Source organism: Bombus fervidus, chromosome 19 (assembly GCF_041682495.2).
Source record: "Bombus fervidus isolate BK054 chromosome 19, iyBomFerv1, whole genome shotgun sequence".
NCBI lineage: Eukaryota > Metazoa > Arthropoda > Insecta > Hymenoptera > Apidae > Bombus > Bombus fervidus.
In genome coordinates this window covers 3,213,768-3,234,828 of record NC_091535.2, presented here as the reverse complement: position 1 = coordinate 3,234,828, position 21,061 = coordinate 3,213,768, and the positions used below count along the sequence as shown (strand labels likewise).

Here is a 21,061-nt window from a genome sequence, read left to right as displayed (position 1 = left end):
CGGTTTTATATATTACTTATGTTCAGGATAACAATAGTAAGCAAAATGCATTAAATAACACAAATTATATGTACTTCGTACTTTATTATAAACATTTCGAACAACACTACGTTGTAGAAATTATTTTCAATTTGTTTTTTTGTATTAAATTTTTGTTATCTCGTGATATTCGTGGAATTATTTTCGGTCTATAACTGGTTCTATTGTTTGTCCGCCACAAATTTGACCCCAACCAATCAAACGCCAATGTTTTTCAACACGACGCGACAACGCAATTTTTTCGTCAATTTCTGTACATACAGGATTTGTTAAGCTGATTTTAGCTAAATCAGCACGAGTGGCTAATACACGACCTCCAGTGCTTAATGACCCAATATTTACTAATAGCACCTCATTTCTCGATAATTTTGGTACCTATTATAAAAAAATATTTTATAATTACAATAAAAATATACTAAAAAAAAATTTGATTATAACATTTTCACACAATATATTTACCCTTGCACCTTTCTTATCACCCTCAGTTCTCACACCTAACAATCGCTTAAGAAGATAATAAGATATTTCGAGTTCGATAAATATTTTAGGTAGAGCTCCTACAGCTCCTAAAATTTGCCCCACTAAACGATCAGCACGGCATAATGTTGGTTCGATTTTTGTTCCAACACCTTAAAATTTATTTTTCAAATATTACCAAGTTTCTTTTATGATTTATATTTTGTACAATTTGTTTTTTTTTTTTTTTCTTTTATGGTATTTGTTCTTACTTACCTATAAGACCACCTGGAACAGCAAATTGAAGTTCATTCTGCTCAGCAAATAATGATACTATTCGCGAAAATATGGGTCGACAGGTCAGTTTTCCTTCACTGTCTTTAGAAACCAATCCAGGACGAACTTCAATTTCCATACCCACCTGAGAAATAATAAATACGTAAAATTACATTCACGTAAGCATAATAACAAAAGTGTATTTTTAGCGTAAAATTACATTCACGTAAGCATAATAACAAAAGTGTATTTTTAGCGTACTTTTAATACTCCTCTTAAAATACTTCCACCAGCAACGCCGCCTTTCAGATCATCTACTTCACAACCAGGTTTATTTACGTCAAACGACCGAATTACAATTAATCTCGGTTCCGAAGTGAAATCTCTTAAAGGTACTGGAATTTTTTTCGTAATATATTCGCATAAGACTTCAATATTATACTTGAGTTGTGCAGAAATTGGTATTACGGGCGCTCCTTCAGCTACTGTACCTAATTTAGAGAAAAGATCAAGTTTTTAATATTATATACGCATATTAATAACAATTCATGTAAATTCATTATAGAATTATCAAGATTAAAATACCCTGTACGAATTTCAAAATTTGCTCATACTGCTCCTTTGCTTGTGCTTCCTTTACTAAATCTATCTTATTTTGCAGAATTACAATATGTTTCAATTTCATAATTTCAATGGCAGCCAAATGTTCTGATGTTTGAGGCTGGGGACACGACTCATTACCGGCTACAAAATAAATATTTATTAATTTCAATATTTCAAATAACTACCATTCCAGATACGATAATATAAAAGAATTTGACTATGTACCAATTAAGAGCAAAGCTGCATCCATGACAGCAGCACCGTTCAGCATAGTTGCCATAAGGATATCGTGTCCTGGACAGTCAACGAAGGATACATGACGTACAAGTTGAAATCGTCCAGAACAAACTGGACGTAAACAAGGGAATGAATCGTCTTTGCTTGAACCTCCGGATATGTAACATCCTGGTCTTGGACATTTTTCATTATCACACTTATAAATCTTTGCATTCGCGTATCCTGAAATGAGCCAATTAAAAATATTCGTGATATTATTTTATTTAAATAGATTTGCTCTAATTCTATATTCCTATGAATTTTGTCTTGATTGATGAATAGGTAAAATTAAAATTAATTATAGGATATAAAAATAGATAAATTATTAATATAATAATATGAATTTATTTGTTTACATTGAATGAAACATTTTTTCTATACATATTTTTAAATAATTTTAAAATTGTTGCGAGAATACTTATTTTATAAGAATTCAAAATATTAATGCAACAATTAAACTAAAGCCAATAGTCTTATAATAATTTCAAAACTCGATAAAATTATTTTTTTATGACGAAATGTAAGTTTTTATTTAATTTTTTACTTTAATTTTTTGAGTTATATAAATTATCTTAATTGTTAATTTTAACAATTTAACAAAATTTAACAATCAATGTTTGTATACGTGGGAATGTTATTATATTACTATTAATTAGAATTTAAAATTATTGTATAAATTTGACATACATGAAATTGTATTACAATAATTTACACATTGAAAGTTTATTTTTACTGCGAATATTTTTTATAATCTCAACTTAAATGGTGCACTTTTAGCAAAATGATTTTAATATAATATTATAGTTTCATAGAAACATTAAATGAAAATATATTGTACGTATTCTGTACACATACAATAGATCATACATGAAAAATAAATGTTAAGTTATTGATATTCATGATTTGCAATCCTATAACTATGTGTCTATGTGTCTAATGTAATTTATTTTATTATTATACCACTTCAAGTTACTCTTACCGGTAACATTTCATTTGTTTACCAAAAATAATTATTTTTAAACTATGCTATGTAACATTCTTAACATGAAACGATCTTTTCTGTGTGAATATTATCATATATAGAGGTTTCTAATGATTATTTATATTAAAATTACGAGCATTTAATCATAAACATTTTATATTATGTGATATAATGAATTACATATTGTGGTGTTAAGTTTATGATAACGTTCATATAAATAATCGAAAACAGTAAAATTTGTCACTTCCGTTTCGTCATTTTGAATAATTTGTGACAGTAAAGAGAAAGATATTAACTATAACATGTAATACAATTCAACTATAATTATTTCGAACAAATATATATAAAATTGTAAAAACTTTATCAAACGTTTCCTAAGTATTTTAACTATTTTCTAAGTAAGTATATAATCTATTGCTTAATAATTAAATGAATAGAGAAATAGCTGAAATTCAATTCAATTCTAGTAACATAGTGTTTAATCCATTCAGTTTCTCGCACGGTTATTAAACTGATAAAAACTACATGTTTATAACGCTATTAGTATAATAAATTTGTGAACAGTTATTCAAAATAAGTATCGTCTACAACTTCGAGCGCCACATTTGCATAAGGTTCTATTATTCGACAAGTCTGATTCTGGTGTCTCTGGACGTAATTCTAACTCCTCTTGAAATTCCGTGTTCATATATATATTTAAATTATCTTTCATCGACATATTTTGCTTTATAGTATTGTCGCTATTCTTTGATGATTGACACATGTAATCGAAGGTAATTTCCTCATTTTGTTTAATATCTCTCAATGCAAACAATGCAAGCTTAGGAAGATTCGGATCAAGACAATTGATCCAAACACCATAGACAGCGAGATTTGGATCGCAAGAATGATTGATGAAATGCGAAACGTTACCATATACGGCAGCATCTACAGTATATGGACATTCTTCTTCAGACTCATTATAGTCAAGATCAAATAAGTATGTTCTACCAGCGGCATCGTATTCTTTGCCACGCTTTTCAGCTTCCTCATTTGTTATGACTTCGCCCACATATTGCGTGACAAAACAACCTTTTTTAATCGCTTGTAATGTTTTCACACCCCAACCCCGTCCATTGGCAGTTCTAAAAATGCAAAACTTCATCTTGCTGCCACGTTGCACTACTCGATTGAAGCAGTTCATGTCGCAGTTGCATCGTTTGTTACATTCGTATATCGGTGTTCCAGGTGGAACTCGAATCTTACATGACGGGGTGTACGGACATAGTCCGTTATCTTGGGCAAAGCAACAGTTTGTCTTAGAATTACAAGACTTGCATTCGCAACCAATGGGTGGATCATCAGGTATTATGACTCCATTACCAGGTAGATAATCTTCTATATAATAGAAGTCTCGAGGTGCTGTTTCCAAGTCTATTACATTCTCTACCCGTATTAATGGTTTACCTTTAGTGATAGTATTCATTTCAGTTTCCCACTCTTCTAAAGATTCTAGCTGTTTTTTTCTTAAATCAATGACTAACATACGGAGAATATCATGTTTTATAACTTTCTCCAATTTACTACTTCTGACATACTTTTGATGTAAATATTTGCTTATATTAATGTATACTGTATTTGGTTCTACTGAAATTGATGTTATCATCTCTCCTCTACACTTAAGATAATTTAAAAATTCTCCAATATCCCTATCATTTGGATAAAAATTTGTTTTCTTCTTGAAATGATCGATCAATTGTAATCTACTCTTTTCAAATTCTTCTAGAACATCCTGGCAGTTTACTAAATTCGACGCTGGTTCCCATGTGTTATACTGTGAACTCCAGTTCTTCCATTTGATTAAATAAGTTGGCTCTCCTTTTAATTCTTTCTTTGCAAGAATCTTTTCTACTTCCCAAAGAGTAGTCTCCATTAGCAATTTTTTCATTCTTCTCTTATTTTCATGTTTTATATCCATATATCTTACATCTTCCAATATAACTCTGAGCTCCTTCAGTCTAATATTTTGTAAATTTTTTTTGTTGTCTATTTGATACTTTTCAATATTGGTATTGGCATTTAATTTGCTTAGTCTTATATTTTCTATATTAATTTCTTTATTATCAGAAAAATTCAGATCTCTTCTAGCGTTGATTGCTTGTTTCTCTTCTTGGTTCTTTTTAAAATGAACGTTATTACTGCTTAAGTTGTTACTCCTTGATTTATCATCATGGTAAGAGTTATGATTGTAATTATTTTCTTCAGAAGAAACAAATCTTTGATCAAGCTTTCGATGTTTGGCCAATGGTTGAACTAATCCTGAAGAGGCTGGTCTTTTTTCTGGTGTAGAAGACATTTTGCTTGTGTAACCAAGATTTTCTTCTTGTTCCCCTCTGGTATTGCCCTCTGCATGAGCGTCTGTAATGCCAAACATTTAAAGGATGTCATTCTCTCCAGTCACACTTTCCCATATTTTGTGTTTAACTTGTATAATTGTTTCTCCCCTTTCTCTTAGTATTAACGTTATCACCTTGAACACCAAGAATCCCTTGAATCCTCTTCGCTCTTCTCTGTCATTTATTGATTTATTCTATTATAAGAAAATTAATATAACTTACACAATGTTTATGCAAAAGAATGTATCACATTATATAGTAGCATTTTTGAATGTTATAAATTATTACTTCAAGTTTCCATTAAATTATTTGGTCACATATAGAAAGATTCATGTTTAAATCTTATAATATGAATATGGCAAATCAGTTGATTTTTTTAGATAATATATATACTTAATGACTAAAGCACACCTTAATATTAATTTTGTATTTATATTTACAATTACACTGTAAAGTGTAATTATTATAAAACAATAATAATATGTTCTAAAACATCTTAAACCAATTTCTAACATTTCCATAAATAAAACACTAACTTCATATAACAGAAATCATTACCTCTTTATTATATTTTTTTACACTATAAATAAATTTTTACATTGTATATTATTATAATAATTATATATGTATAAATTTAAAAATTTATATAAAAGTTTATATAAAAATTTGATTAATAAATGTAGTTATACTTACCTTAAAGTTATACATTACATTACAAAGATATGTTCACATTCACACATTGTCTATTATATCAAATTGAATCACGAAAATAATTTAGTTTTATCAAACAATTTTTAGCACTTTAAGTTAGTTTATTAAGGTATGCTTTAATCGATAATTATTTAAATCTTTCAATTGTACACGATCATTTATCTTTTAATGCATGAAATACACTAACTAGCACACACATTTAATTTATTACAATTAAAAATAATCATGCATGAAGAGTGCATTGAAAAATGACTTGTGTATTAAATTATATATGAAACTTTTATTGCAAACTGAATATTGTATTTATGTTGCTATATCAATATTTTGGTATGTTCTATTATCCTTTGTATTTGTACTTAAATTTAACCTTACTTTATTAATAAAATAATTCAATTACATGCTAATATACGTAAATAATTGTGCACTTTAAAATCATTACGAGAATAAATTAATTATATTTTATTTAATGTTTACTAAGCAATTTAAATAAAATATAAATACGAAAAATGACATAACTTGAAAGAAATAAAAGAAATATTATTACTATTAGTACTTATAATTAAACAAGTTATAATATATAATATTTTAAATAATTACATAATGCTAGAAATAGAATTAAATTTTCAAATATGTCAGTTGTAAAACATTTTTGATTCTGCTACTCGGAAGTACATTTAATGAAATGGCGACAGTTTTTACGATTAGCGCCATCTATATAGGGAATGGTAAAGAATATAATACTTTCTAAATATAAATATTTTCTTTCAATATAGCGGAAATAATGCCTAAAATAATTTCAAATAGAATTAGTTCCTTTACAAAATTATTAAATATAAATATATTAATATCTTTCTAGTTAACAATTTTGTTCAAACTTCATTTTTTCCCTCAAAAAAACTTAAGCCTATCACTCATACGAACTGTAATTGATATGCCTTTATTAATAATTTATCTATTCTAATTATTAAAGTAAGTAATGTATATAATATACAGTGACTCTCAAAAACATTCGTACACTACACACTATACACTACAGTACACTACAGCATGACTAATTTTATGGTTCTATATTTCGGTTGTTTATAAAGCAATCGCCCTGGTTATTTTTTTAATGATAGATCATTTATTAATACTAATAAAAACATATAATATATTTGAAAAATTCACATACATTGCATAGTAAAAGTTGCCGAAGAAAATAACGCCGTACTTTCAGTTCACAAAAATATTCGGACATATTTTATATTTATCTATTTATCTTCTTCTGGCAACCCGATATTCCAAGTAAGCAGGAAAATCGTTATTTCTCAATAGTAAACATGACCTCGTCCAAAATGAGTCGCGAAAGAAATAATGTGGCATTCAACATGCTGCAATTTATAATTTTCCACCGGAAAAAGGGAAGAACCTATCATGAAACTGATGCTGTGCTCCATATAAGCAAAAATATTGTTGCAGATATCATTCGACGATTTCATTTCAAGGATCGCATTGAATCTATTCTACGAACTAGAAGACTTTTAAGTATGAAGGAGAAAAACAGAATTATTTAAAAAGTGAAAGAAAATCTGCAAATAAATGCCTCAAAAATAGTAAGGTATTAGAAACAAGCTCCGAAAACGTTTCAGTTGGAACAGTTCAAAAAATTAGCAGACAAGCTGGAAACAATGGAAGAGTAGCAAGAAAACAATTTTTTATGAATGAGAATAGGGAGAAACAAGTGAATTTTATAAAAGAGGTAATTTCTAAGAATGATTCATGGTAGAAAGATGTAGTATTTATTAACAAAAGCAAATTCAACCTTTATAATTCTGATGAAACAACTTTGGTATGTGTCTTTTATATTTATAAAAAAAATTATTTTCTTTTACTTTGTACATATGTATTACACTTTTCATTGTTATATTAAAAGCAATACATATTTTTTAAATATAAAAAAGAAATATATTGTTAAAAACAATTCTGTTTCAGTATTGATCTAAATTAATGTTGGTTTTGTGTAAAGAATATTATAATGACTTAGCTAGTGGAGGACATGTATCTCACAACAATGTGTCAATTTTATATAAGACTTGCATCTACTTACCAAGTTTAATAGTAATGTTCCTTTCTAATTCATTTTTAAAACGAACAGTTTGCACTCCCGATATAGCTTTTACAATTGTAGACTTTCCATGTGCTACATGACCAATGGTACCTACACATAAGGTTACAAATTTATATATGTCTAAAATATTGTTTTTGTGCAGTATGTTTTTATATGTGTTTTTATAGTCATAGAAAGATTATATTTACCAATATTAATTGTTGCTTGTCTACTGATGACCTCGCGAGATAGTGCAGTTAATTTGCTGACATCCTAAGCAACAAGAGTTTTATACATTTTAATATTGAGATAATAAAATATCGCCAATGTAAGAACTTACTTACAAAGAAGGCAGCAAATTAAAGCAAAAAAATATATGTTGTATTTTATTTTCATGAAATAAATCCATAAAAATGTACTTTTACAAAATTGTAAACATACTATGTTTATAATTATGTTTATATAAAACTTATAGTACAAAAATTTACTTTTATGAAAATGCAAAACAAAAATTGATGATAAATTCTTATTAGTAACAAAATCATATGTTGACATTGTTAATATAAATATAAAAGCATATAATTCAGCAAAAAACAATATATTTATAAATTGTTATGTGATAATATGATGTATATCAATCCTAGATTAACGATTGATAAAACAAAATATTTCAATAATAAAAGAGATTTTTCAAATAATATTTAGTTTTTAAAAATTAATATTGTATTCCTTAACATTTTTGTCAGTGAACATTTTCATTTAATGCAATGGAAAAAGAGGTTATTGTAGTATGCTAACAATATATGAATTAAGGTTATATATAACATAATGAAAGCTTGTTAGATTATGAAGATATAATTGTATATTTATTACTCACAAGCTTCGAGAGATCTTGTTTATAAAGATTTGGTTGACCTGTAGTCACTCCTAAACCTTCTTCACCACCCATAATCACTGAATTACCTTTGTTAACACGTACAACGCAAGGAACACTTCAAAAAAGGCAATAGCTCGTTTAAAATCAAGAATATACATAGACTACTAGTCGGTAAAAGTAAAAATGCCAAGAGAGCGGAAGCAACACCAAGTGGAAATACTTCGAATTAACGTAGAATATAGATTTCCTCGGTTTGTCGATTTTATATTACCTTTCTTATATTATGTACATTAATTTTTAAATATTAAATTTAGAATACATAAAATGTTACATTTCATAATATTTACTTACAGTGTTAAAATGTAATATAATTATTGAACGTATAAAATACCTAAAATAATAATATGAGAAATATAAAAATTTTAATCATTTTTGTCATGTTGATTTTGAATTATTTTATTTATTAAAAAAGAAGATAAATACGTTATTTTTTTAGTAATAAAGAATAATGATTAGAACTTTTTAAAAAGTACATAAAATAAAGTTATTAGTTCAGTTACGACCGGTGAAATAATACAAATAACAATTAAACTTGTATTTCGAATAATAGCTTTTAGTACATCATAATTGTAAATAAAAATATTAGAAAATGCAGAATTTTATCATGAAAGTTTAAGAGAAGGAAGTAGGATGTTTGAAGAAGAGGTATAATTAATCGAACAAATCACAATACGATCGATAGTACATAGTGCATGTACGTACGAATAAAATTTAAATAATTAAATACTTAAATTGAGAATCGATACATATTGACTGTTCATTATTGAATTAAATACTGTTCATCCTCCTAATAAAATATTCCTAACGTGGTAAACGAATTTAAAAAAGAATAGATTTGTTGCAGATATTTCATGTTCAAAATGGAACAATATCCAGAATTTGTGGATTTATTGCTTGCAAGACGAAAAGATTATGATATTTTGTGGATTTCTCGGTCAATGGATCCATTAGCACCACACAAACTTCCATTAGAATCTAAATACTCCAGAAATGAAATGATACAGGCAGTTTTAAATGATGAAAAAGTTAAGCTAGCAATTATTTCTTTGGCTGAAATACTCCAAACAGATATCAAAAAAGTTATCAAAGAAGCTTATAAAATAATAAATGAAATGGCTAATAAAGCACATTTGCCCAGTGTTCGTTTCATGGGTAAAATTAAAGTCTTTTATTTTAAATTATAATATCTTCATTTTCTGGAATTATAAGTAATGCTTCAATTTTAGGTTTAATTATTACAAAAGTTCTTAAAAGAATTTTTATGAGCATTTATATTAATGAGAAATCAATATACAAGATGAAAAAGGAAATGCAAATTTCTCAAGTACAATATGTTTATGCACCTTCTCATAGAAGTTACTTAGATTTTATATTATTATCATATATTTTATTCTCCTACGATATGGCCCTTCCAAACATTGCAAGTGGAATGGATTTTTATCACATGTACATAATAGGAGAATTATTAAGAAAATCGGGAGCTTTTTATATGCGGCGCAGTTTTTCTAATGATTTATTATATAAAAGAATATTTAATGCATATGTAATGTCTCTAGTAAAGCATAGTGACAGAGCAATTGAATTTTTCATTGAAGGCACTCGAAGTAGAAGTTTAAAAAGCATTGTACCTAAGTTCGGTGTGTTAAAATCAATAATTCTAATATGACTTTTTGATATAATTAATATTTAATGAAAACATAATATAAAGATGGTTTCATTTCAAGGTCTTTTGTCAACTATTTTGGAGAGTTTATTAGAAGGAAGTGTACCTGATATATATTTTATACCTATTAGTATTAACTATGAACGACCACTAGAAGAATTGTTATTTGCATATGAGCTTTTGGGAGTGCCAAAACCAAAAGAATCTACTGCTGGTTTACTTCAATCTCTATTTATTTTACAAAAATCATATGCTTATGGATCTGTTGTTTTTAATGTTGGTGAACCTATTTCTGCATGCCAATTTTTAACTATGGAACACCGCAAAGCAAAAGTATTATCACCTTATGCAAAATTACCAATATCTGTTGTTAAAAACTTAGCCTATTGTATAATAGATTCACATAAAAAAAATACGATACTCATGCCTTTTAATTTAATTACTTTATTATTTAATGAAAGAAGTCAAATACATCCAGATAATCCATATACATTAAATTACTTAATTAGTGATTATCTATGGTGTAAAAAGCTTTTACAAGTATTCAATGCCACAATATATATAGGAAGGTAAGTTTCAAAAAATACTGATAGGACTTCAATATAGTATGTAGATATTAGTATTATAGAAAAAAGTTCGTACAGATCATTTGATACAAATAATCAAAATGTAAACAATGTGGAGCAAGAAATATTAAATAGTTTAAAATGCCATGAAGAATTACTTGTATTTGATGCATCACAAATTTTGAGACTCAAAGAGAGACACAGAACAACAAAACTGGGAAGCAATATTTGTGTTAAAGGTCATACCTTATTAGAAAGAACTATGAGAATAGCTGTGCCTGTCATTAATATTTCAATTTATCTAAATCCAGCTTTATCTTTTCTGATAAAACCAGCTATTGTTACTGTTGCAATGGGAATAGAAGGAAGCGAACTTGGTAATATTATTTTATCCATATAGCATGTTACATATAAAAACCAAACAAAATTGGTATGTTATTGCATTATTTGTAGGAAATGCATTTAAACAATATGTATTATTAAGAAGGCTACTGACTACGGAATTTGCAATGCCTTTAATAGAAGATGAATCTGTAATAAAATCTGAATGGGAGGAAACATTGAATTCGCTATTGAAACAAAATTATATAAGTATTCAGAACAATACATATATACAAAGAGAAGATACCAAAGTATGCTCTCTTCTTTATAATGTAGTACTACCATTTATAGATACAATATATGTTACATGTCTTGTCCTATTTGAGGTAAAATTTAATAATTTAATAATTTGTGTGGTATTTTACATTTGTTATCTTTTTAACATATATACGAAGAAAATCTGTTTTCATTTACAGTGGGATGAATCAAAATCAAGTTGTATTACGACACAAGCAGTTTTGACTGAAGCGCAGAAAGAAATAGAAAAAGCATTTCTTGAAGAGCGGCAATGGGGACAACATCCCTATTCTTTATCAATCGACTTAGTTAATACTACAATATCTAATCTCATTACACAAGATATTTTAGTACCTCATGAGAAACGAAATGCATACCAAGTAGATAAAGTCAAACTAAGACAAATTCTTGCACAGTTGGAAAATCTTTCATTAAAACGACCATTAGGTTCATACCTTAATGCAGTATTACTGCCTATATTACCACCACCTGTTTCTGCTAAATTATAAAATAGAGTATACAGAACAAAATTGAGAAGGTATGTATTAAAGCAGCTTACGTGACATAGAGATTTGATTATGAAGATTTTAATATAGTTAATGCTAAAGATATTTGTTTAATTAGTATGTAGCTTTCTTTTTATATTAAAATTTAGAAGAAAAGTTATATAGATTTTTAAGAATAATTGTCGCATCATCGTCAAATTTGTCTATCGATTTTTTTCTTCTGCCAAGAAGTAAGGTAGCTGTAGTAGTTGATGCAGAATTATTCATATTTCTGAATAAAAGCTGAAAAAAAATTATTATATGAATCATTAGTTATATATAACATATAGATATTACAGATAACTAATTACCATGACTAATCTAACCAGATACACAGCAAACGTGAGAAATGAAATAGCCATAAGTGCACCTTCTATGGAGGGAAATCCAGCTGCATGCTCATGATCATAACTGTGATCATAATGTTCGGTACCCCTTCTTTTGCGAGCAACCGTCATACTTCCTGCAAGTTGGGATTCTGAAAACATTATTAAAAATACTTTTTTGGAAAATACTTTAAAAATTACTTGTTGACATGTCATATACATCAATTAATTTTTTAATCTCTGTTATTGTGTCATTGTTATCTTTATTTATTGTTACCTATTTCAATCATTAATGTATTTTCAAATGTTCTTAAAAATTGAATTTTTCCATCAATTGATGTTGGTTGAGATTTTAAAGTATAATGAACACTTCTAAGTATATCTACTGGAAGGTAGTTCAATAGTCCTGCATCATTAAAAGTAAAAGATTCATTTAGGTACTGTGTATTTCTTTCCCATTCCTATATCGTAAAAATAAAACTTTCGATTACTAATTGTTTTTCAAAATTAAACATCATAAAAAAAGCTTCAAATGTAATAGTGTAATTACCTTGGTCATTGAAGGAATTGCTGTATCATTGTATTTTTTTGGATTAGATACAAACACATTTTCTTGATCAAAAACAGTTGATTCTTTTTTGATATTATTTTCAATATTATGAAAATTGTATTTTCCACTTTCATTAACTGCTGTTTGTTTTGTTTTTGCATCCTTATAAGTAATATCTTGATATGTATAAAGGAACTGATTTTCCATATTTTTCTGAGCAAATTTATAAAAATGATCTTGTTTTATTGTAGGTATTCTATGAATAAGAAATGTAAAAAAATCTGATAAAATATTAACATTGACTATGCTATTTAATATGATGTTACACATACCTATATATCTTTTTTTCATTAGAAAATTGAGGCATATCTATCCATTCTGCCAAACTACTGTTCAATAATAATATTTTCAGTATTAATATGCTAGTTACGAACATTGTAATTGATTAAAGTATGCAATTTTTACAATTATATTTATACATATATATGTTTAACAATATCACACAATAATAATTAATTTATTGCACATATTCATATTCACTAAATAAAATGAATAAATAGATATTATGTTGTTTCTTCAAGTGATACAAGAACTAACTGAAGATATACTTGCATACATGGTGTGACAGGAATCAGGATGTTATTATTTCAGCTAGGAGTTCTGTTAGATTTAACGAGGACAAAGATTAGATTTACGACGTAATGACACCAATTTTTTAAAGTATTCTTACAAATTCTCGTATATAAAGTTTTTGTTTGAAAAAATTGTTTAAAGAAAATATATACAAAACATTAAAAATCTGTTACCATTAATAATTTATTTATTCTCATTATCATGGTAAGTACAATAATGACTTAACATTTTATACTTTTTTATGGAAATTTGTTAATTTTTCTTAAAATCTATTTATTATAATGTTGCTGTCTTTTAAGTACTTTTGTTTGTTAATTATGTAATTGTAAATAATATTATAAACTTAGCTTGAACAAAATACAAGTTGTTAGTTATTATAAAATTTAATGTTTCTATAAAACTTATCCTTTAAGTAATAAAAAATTTCAAATAGATTTAATATGTACAAACAATTAATTTAGAAACGTATTATAAATACATGATATTATGTATGAAACAATTACCAATCTAACAAATCATATACAGATTGTTTTATTTATAGCAACATCTATTGATATTGCACAAATCTTTGTATCTAATTAAGATTATAATAACTGCTGTATTTATATCTAGATTTAGATTCATTATTTCAATATTGACTACTTCAGTGTAGTATTTTAGTAAAATTATAATAAATGTTTTATAATAAAAAGATGGACATAGCAATAAACATATTCGACTCATTGTGTAATTAAAGTGATTTTTAAATAAATTTTCAGAAATATAGGCCATATATCATGTACAATAATGCATTTAATGTTATATTAATATAGAAAAATATAACTTGAAATATAAAATAATTAAGTATGTTGCAAATAAATTATACATATGAGATTCTGTTAATTAACTAACATATGATTAAAGTAATATTTATATATTATATCATAATAAAATGTAATATAAAAGTACTGTAAAAAATGGTTCGCTTAAATATAATATTTTATATATAATAACATTTCATTTAAGATATTACTGCAATATCGAGTAAAGACAACATTTTTAGACAAATTTCAAATATTTTTATCCAAAAGCAACTCAGTCTTCACAAAATATTTGACTAAGAAATAAGAGATTACATTTCTTCACATTTGATTTCTAGAGTTAAAGAAAATTATTTCTTTCATGATTTCTTTTGATGATTTCTTATCTAATTCTTCATCATGCTTTTTTTATTACTATATTGTTATTAATAATTAGGAAAATTGCAGAAATATTATGATAAAGAATAATAAAAAAGAAAGTTGTTGTATTAGTAATGTAATGAATAATATACCACTACAAAATGAATATTTAAAATTTATAATAAATCTATATCTATTTGAATTGATTACTTTTTAAAAATTGCACATTTTTTATGTTGATCATGTATGAAATAAAAACGGAATGAACACAGTACTTGAAAACGAAAACAATGTATGTATATAATTTAGATCTCTTTCTATTTGGAATGTACTATACTTTCAATGAAACAATGAACAATATAAAACAACTTTGTATACTAATAAAATAAAATAATAAATATATTAAAAACTTGGAATTTACAATTTTCTCTATTATGTATATGTTAATTATCGATTGGTTCTAAAAAATTTTGTTCACTACTTTCTAGTATGAAATTTATCACAATAATAATTATTATTATAATATTATATAGAAAATGTTTCAGAATATGTATCATAAATTTCAAATTATTTGGAATGTACTTATTTAATTGTAAATTTTTTCTTGTCTTTATGATTAATAGAGAAGAAGATCTATACAAATTTTAATACGACGTGTAAGACCAAAAATGGAGACTACATTTGCAATAATCTTACTTTTTATCACTTTATGCATGTCTTGATCATTTTTAGTTTTTTTATGTTAGTTCTCAAAAGGTTTGATACGAATTATAAATATTAAAGCTTCTAATGTTTAAATTTAGATGCTTTGAAGCAACAATACGAATTAGTAAATTTATTATATGTAGCACAATGTCGCGTTTATATTAATTTAATCCATAAAAAATTCTATGAGTTCTTAAGAAGTAATATAATAATATTCTTAACTCATTCTCTCTCTCTCTCTCTCTCTATTTATCTATCTATCTATCTATCTATTTATCTTTCTTTTTTTCTCTTCTTCCTCTCCATCATACTTCAAAGAATGTCAAAAGATTTATGTATATGAAATATACATGTGTTCTATAACTTATATATACTGCTATGTATTATTTCATATCTAATTACTCTATTTTAAGCATCCTTTGTGCAGTTATAAAACATTCTATTTTAAGCTGGAAAATATATTTATATTATGAAGTTAGCACTTATATATTACTTGTAAAATGGTATTATGTATTCAGTGTGTTACATTAATAAAACTGTATGAGACAATTATTTACCTTATCATAAGATAAATAATTGTTTAAGATATTATGATAACATTATATATATTATTTTTTAGAGAATCTTTTATATTTTACTAGCTATGGAAAATTTTCATATCCAGTACTTTACAATATTGAAACATGTTCAAATTTATTATTAAAATTCCTCTAGAATTCTCATAAAAACATTGCTGTTGTTTTCTCTATGTTTGAATGTTTTATCTTACACGATGCAGTCTAAGTCATTTTCTATATAATTATCCTTAGCTTTTATGTAAAATGTTTTGGAAGATATATAATAAAGTTATATTTAATATCAGTTTACTGATATTTAAAAAGAAATATAGTTGTACTCCCTTTCATGAATGTATCCAAGTCAGGCACGAATGAAACGTCGTAACGTAGCTCGAGCACTACGAGCCCAGCCTTTGTGTATAGACAAGTTATTTGGCAATGTTTCGATGTTTAACGTAGGCAGAGAGTTCTGTCATGTACGCTGATTACTGTATGCTGACCACCGGGCATCATCACTTTCGTGAGTTAAATAGCGATATCCTACTTTTGTTTCTAATTCTCGTAAATCACACCATGTTTGATAATCCTTAAGAAAAATATAATTTATAATAAGCTTGTATTTTATAACATTAAAAACAAGTATCTAATATTAGAAAAATGCTTACCTGGAGCCATACGTGTTGTAAACTCTTATCTACAGTATAACGTTTTCTTTGTTTTACTTGTAACAAATTATTAATTAAATCAATTGCTAAAAAAGACGATAAGTTTTATTAATTTTTATTGTTAGATGACTATTATTTTATTTCACTGATTTGCATACCATCAGATGAAATTTCCTGCCAAGGAATAGGTGGATACATGAAAGCAGCATTTTGAATTTGTTCATTAATATCTTCTTCTTCATTGAATGGAAATGTGCCACTTAAAGACACGTAAATAATTACACCAACACTCCACATATCTAAAGAACGATTATAACCTTTGTTTCTTAAAACTTCTGGTGCTAGATATGCTGGGGTACCAACAACACTTCTTCTGAAACTTTTTTCTCCTATGATTCTTGCAAAACCAAAGTCACATAGTTTTACTTGTGTAAATTCGCTATCGCTGCTTAACAATACGTTTTCAGGTTTTAAATCACAATGTACTATATTCTTGCTATGTAGATGTTTTAATGCTATTAATATCTGTGTAATTAGGAATTTAGTTACTCTTTCGCTAAGACGGCCACGTTCTGAACTTAGTATCATTTCTAGCATATCGCCTTTTAATTTTTCCATCACTACAAATATTCGCTCAGGAGTTTCGAACATCCGTTCTAGATTGACAACTCCGCTATGCGAAAGATTCTGCAAAATAGCAACCTCATTTTTAAGTTGTGCTTCTTGCTTTGTAGGAAAACGTAATTTATCAATAACTTTGATGGCAACTGCTCGACCACTTTTACGATGAACACCTCCATACACTGTACCAAATTGTCCAGAACCTAGAACTTCATCTGGAAAAATCTCATATAATTGAGACATATCAGTGATATTTTCTTCAGGTTCTGTAGATTCTTCTTGACCTAAAATCAGAATATCTTACATAGATATACTTTTTTTAAACATTGAAAGTATATCTATTAAATAAAAGAAGTATTTTTTAATATAAAATATAATAAAAGGAAAAATTACGTACTGGCTGATATAGTTACAGGCATCAGTGCTTGTCTAATACCAGTTTCCCATGACCTAGCTATATGTGCTCCAATACCACTTTCTGGTGGAGGAACTTGGCTACAGTTATCTCCATATGAAGGATCTTCTCCAACATAATAATCAATATTGGCAGTTTTTAACTCAAAGCAATGCATTGTGTCTAAAATACAATTCATGTTCTTTATATCACTAATATGATAAATACAATTTTAATAGAACAAAGTTGATATAGTATTAAATACATACGTGAACGGGATGTCTCAGCAGTTTCAATAGACAATATTTCAACTAACGGAATTTCTTTATAATATTTGGAGCTATTTTCATTTTGAAATAACGTTATAGCTTTTGTATCAAGACGCCAATAATGTTTCTTCCGCTGTGAATATTTCCAAATATAATTTTAACAATTCTTTCTTACATGTATATAGATATAAGAATATTTGTATATACTAATTATTTACCAATGGATCACGATTTGTAAAGTGTACCATCCAGCCCTCTTTTAAAACTTTCGAACCACGTCGTTTTGTATGTTTAACACTCTGCACTATGCGCATTAAAGGAATATTATTGCTTGGTGTAGAACTGCAACTAGTAAGTTACATAATAAAACATAAGTTTGCATATATATATACATAGATAGTAACTGAACAAAAAATATACTTTACCTTGATGGTCTAGATTTTTGAAATTCATCGTAAATAATGTCATCATTGCTTGGAACTTGGTCCTATAAAAATAATCTAAATAAATATATTTATTATTGAATATTTTACGAAATAATAATATTAGCTACGACATTTAAAAAAATATTTCTGTTACATATTCTCTATTATAAAAGCATGTTTACAGTGTATTCGTCAGATCCTTTTGTTTCATCTACTACAAAAGACGAATGTTGAGGAGGTGAAGGAGATTCAGCATCGCTATCACCATCGCCTTCTTCGTTTCTACCGTCACATTTTCCCTCCGGCTCACTACCGACACCACTATCGGGATATTCGTTACCTAAATAAACATTTTTATTGAAATAATGTTCATGAAAAAATTAAGCAATAAAATACGAATAAAGGAAACCTGTATTGTCACGTGGATTTTCTCCAGTACAGTCTTTAGGTATTTTTTCTATACATTTCTTGTGTGCATTATATTGACAATCTTTGCACTGTAGGCCTTGTTTAAATAAACCTCGTAATAATTTTTTACAATATCCACATACAGTTGGTCTGGTATAAGTATGTACCACAAATGTATGTGGAATTTTTATACGTGTTGCAAGTTCTCGTTCAACCCATACTGGTCTTCCTCCCAATGAAGGAGAGCGAGACTGTTTTGGTGCCATTATACTCGGTATTGTCTAAATTTATAATACAATAAAAAACAATAATATAAACAATAAATTGATTATATAAACTATAAATTGCATTATCAATAGAATCTTACCAAAGTACTATTATTTTGACTTGCATTCGGTGTATTATTTGTACTATGATTATCATCACTAATGCTGGTCAAACTACTAGTAGATCCTTGACTTGGAGACCTTGGTACATTTAACATTGCAGAACTACGCCGTCTTTGACTGGCATCATGTGAGCAATTATTAGGTACTTTTATAACACATCTTTTATGATAATTCATTCCACAACCTACAAAATATACTAATTAATTGCATTATTTCAGATAAATAAAATAATAATAACAAAATATGACATTTACCTTCACATTTTAATCCTTGTCGAACAAGGCCAAATAACATTTCTCCGCAAAAATCACAAAATGTTGGAACTTTATATGAATGAACAGTTAAAGCATGGGGACGAATGGGAATTTCTTCATTTGGCACTTGTGCTAGAAAAGATTAAATGATTATTTTTGTTTAATTCTTCTATTTCTATATTTTATTTGTCATTATATACATGATAAGAGATTCAAAATTTACCAGTCAGAACAATTTCCACTAATGTTTCATCTACAACTTCAGTGGCATTTGTAATAAGTTGTAAGATATTAGTGGAATTATAATCATGTTTAAATAAAAGCAATCGCTCAAATAAATGATTTAACCCATGTTCTGGACACTTTGTATTTATAAAGTCACAAGCAAATTCTTTAAGTGTCTTGAGAGTCAACGTGCTGCTTTCAACTGTAACAGTATCACGAATTAAACCAAACTGGAATAAAAATGTTACTTCTGGTCCCTCCATATTAACTGTTTTATCTGTAAGAAAAAGGTAAATTGCTTAATCTTCAATATCTGAATGCATTTGGATCATATAATATGTAATGCATATAAACTATTATAAATTAAAATAAGAATATACAAATCAATACTTAATATCAATCTTCATATTTTTGTATAATATTTGTAAATATTTTCATGATATCTATTAAAAATCAGGTATATGTGTAAAATATATCTTTCTTTTATTTTAAACGATTAAAAAATTATCATATAACAAACATCAAATAACACATATTGAATTAAGGCATTTAGGAAATCATTAATTAATATTTAATATCATTGAATTATTTTTAACAGGTAGTTTTTAAATTTAAAATATGTTCCGACCATATGAATTTACAACATATGAAAAAAAGGTGAAATATCTACTCTGAATAATGAAGTATATAAATGTTTTATTTAAACAAGAATTATCTTACGTACACGTTTAAATTAATCAACGGAAGATTCTGTACCAAGGTAGCTATTTATTCCCCGATCAAATTAACATCGATGAAACATAATTATTGTGACAACAGATCCCATGAGTGTCACCAAACAGCATCAAATCCATGCCTGACACACATTCGTTGATGACATTTTACAGTTATCTCCAGGTGACCGACCCACCTTCGCGTATGCTTCTACCAGTTATATATTGTTGTACGTCGGATCGGGTACTTACGTAAATTCAAGTTAATAAGCAACTTAAAGACTATCAGAATATCGAGAATATTGCTAAAAATTGATTAAAAACTACGGTAATATTGTAGAGAAATTTTGAACGAATCAATGAATCTATTCTTTTATATACATATTCACGCATCATACATGCGTAAAAATCTAGTGCCATATAGTTGTTACCAAAGATTATTAAGAACAGGATCAACATTCTGTTGCTATTAATCAGATCAAAGACGAAGGAAGATAGCTGTTTAGAAGAAGTTAGAGTAAAATGACAAAGAAAAAAGAGAAAATTAAATATCTGACACATTTTTAAGGAAAAAATACAATTTACTTTCGTTAATTTTCTTTATATCTTCGAATAAAAAAATAATCCTTATTTC

At 27.0% G+C, this 21,061-nt stretch overlaps 4 protein-coding genes across 10 annotated transcripts; 1 reads left to right on the top strand and 3 right to left on the bottom strand.

Annotated features, from left to right (window-relative positions):
• Positions 1-64: 64 nt before the first annotated feature.
• Su(var)3-9 (suppressor of variegation 3-9) lies at positions 65-8,934 on the bottom strand. 5 transcript variants are annotated; one of them, XM_072021499.1, is made up of 9 exons: positions 8,682-8,842; positions 8,014-8,077; positions 7,805-7,915; positions 1,600-1,833; positions 1,357-1,515; positions 1,033-1,262; positions 772-916; positions 499-668; positions 65-414 (listed from the first exon to the last, which is right to left on the bottom strand). In XM_072021499.1, the coding sequence occupies exons 1-9, from the start codon at positions 8,751-8,753 to the stop codon at positions 178-180; spliced, it is 1,422 nt and encodes a 473-aa protein (XP_071877600.1). In that variant the 5' UTR covers positions 8,754-8,842; the 3' UTR covers positions 65-177. The 5 variants fall into 5 exon arrangements, with proteins under 5 accessions (XP_071877600.1, XP_071877597.1, XP_071877598.1 ...); XM_072021495.1 differs by lacking the exons at positions 65-414; positions 499-668; positions 772-916; ... (1 more) ...; positions 1,357-1,515; positions 1,600-1,833 and adding an exon at positions 2,274-5,029 and having other exon boundaries at positions 8,682-8,934; XM_072021496.1 differs by lacking the exons at positions 65-414; positions 499-668; positions 772-916; ... (4 more) ...; positions 8,014-8,077; positions 8,682-8,842 and adding exons at positions 2,272-5,029; positions 6,316-6,425.
• A 233-nt stretch (positions 8,935-9,167) lies between these two features.
• Dhap-at (dihydroxyacetone phosphate acyltransferase) lies at positions 9,168-12,895 on the top strand. 2 transcript variants are annotated; one of them, XM_072021493.1, is made up of 8 exons: positions 9,168-9,435; positions 9,586-9,893; positions 9,968-10,378; positions 10,466-10,973; positions 11,049-11,347; positions 11,424-11,677; positions 11,768-12,126; positions 12,463-12,895. In XM_072021493.1, exons 2-7 carry the CDS (start codon positions 9,593-9,595, stop codon positions 12,095-12,097), a joined length of 2,103 nt encoding a protein of 700 aa, XP_071877594.1. In that variant the 5' UTR covers positions 9,168-9,435; positions 9,586-9,592; the 3' UTR covers positions 12,098-12,126; positions 12,463-12,895. The 2 variants fall into 2 exon arrangements, with proteins under 2 accessions (XP_071877594.1, XP_071877595.1); XM_072021494.1 differs by lacking the exon at positions 9,168-9,435 and having other exon boundaries at positions 9,451-9,893.
• On the bottom strand, positions 11,001-13,655 carry LOC139996949 (uncharacterized). Its single transcript, XM_072021529.1, has 5 exons — positions 13,342-13,655; positions 13,010-13,265; positions 12,737-12,920; positions 12,445-12,611; positions 11,001-12,376 (listed from the first exon to the last, which is right to left on the bottom strand). Exons 1-5 carry the CDS (start codon positions 13,443-13,445, stop codon positions 12,233-12,235), a joined length of 855 nt encoding a protein of 284 aa, XP_071877630.1. The 5' UTR covers positions 13,446-13,655; the 3' UTR covers positions 11,001-12,232.
• Positions 13,656-13,800: 145 nt separating this feature from the next.
• Positions 13,801-20,969, bottom strand: Pkd (serine/threonine-protein kinase D3). Of its 2 annotated transcripts, XM_072021480.1 has the most exons (14): positions 20,830-20,969; positions 20,439-20,732; positions 19,713-19,991; positions 19,490-19,621; positions 19,214-19,419; positions 18,848-19,127; positions 18,621-18,778; positions 18,439-18,500; positions 18,232-18,361; positions 18,014-18,146; positions 17,748-17,927; positions 16,888-17,634; positions 16,730-16,815; positions 13,801-16,650 (listed from the first exon to the last, which is right to left on the bottom strand). In XM_072021480.1, exons 3-14 carry the CDS (start codon positions 19,975-19,977, stop codon positions 16,537-16,539), a joined length of 2,493 nt encoding a protein of 830 aa, XP_071877581.1. In that variant the 5' UTR covers positions 19,978-19,991; positions 20,439-20,732; positions 20,830-20,969; the 3' UTR covers positions 13,801-16,536. The 2 variants fall into 2 exon arrangements, with proteins under 2 accessions (XP_071877581.1, XP_071877582.1); XM_072021481.1 differs by having other exon boundaries at positions 18,232-18,355; positions 20,439-20,939.
• Positions 20,970-21,061: the final 92 nt, after the last annotated feature.

Coding starts and splice junctions, on each gene's coding strand:
- Dhap-at (XM_072021493.1), top strand. CDS start 9,593: ATGTTCAAAATGGAACAATATCCAGAATTTGTGGATTTATTGCTTGCA. Junction 9,894..9,967: donor GCCCAGTGTTCGTTTCATGG/GTAAAATTAAAG, acceptor CTTCAATTTTAG/GTTTAATTATTACAAAAGTT. Junction 10,379..10,465: donor AAGCATTGTACCTAAGTTCG/GTGTGTTAAAAT, acceptor TTTCATTTCAAG/GTCTTTTGTCAACTATTTTG.
- LOC139996949 (XM_072021529.1), bottom strand. CDS start 13,445: ATGTTCGTAACTAGCATATTAATACTGAAAATATTATTATTGAACAGT. Junction 13,266..13,341: donor AATGAAAAAAAGATATATAG/GTATGTGTAACA, acceptor TCTTATTCATAG/AATACCTACAATAAAACAAG. Junction 12,921..13,009: donor CAATTCCTTCAATGACCAAG/GTAATTACACTA, acceptor TTTACGATATAG/GAATGGGAAAGAAATACACA.
- Pkd (XM_072021480.1), bottom strand. CDS start 19,977: ATGGAGGGACCAGAAGTAACATTTTTATTCCAGTTTGGTTTAATTCGT. Junction 18,501..18,620: donor AAGGATCTGACGAATACACT/GTAAACATGCTT, acceptor TTATTTTTATAG/GACCAAGTTCCAAGCAATGA. Junction 17,928..18,013: donor TGCTGAGACATCCCGTTCAC/GTATGTATTTAA, acceptor ATTGTATTTTAG/ACACAATGCATTGCTTTGAG.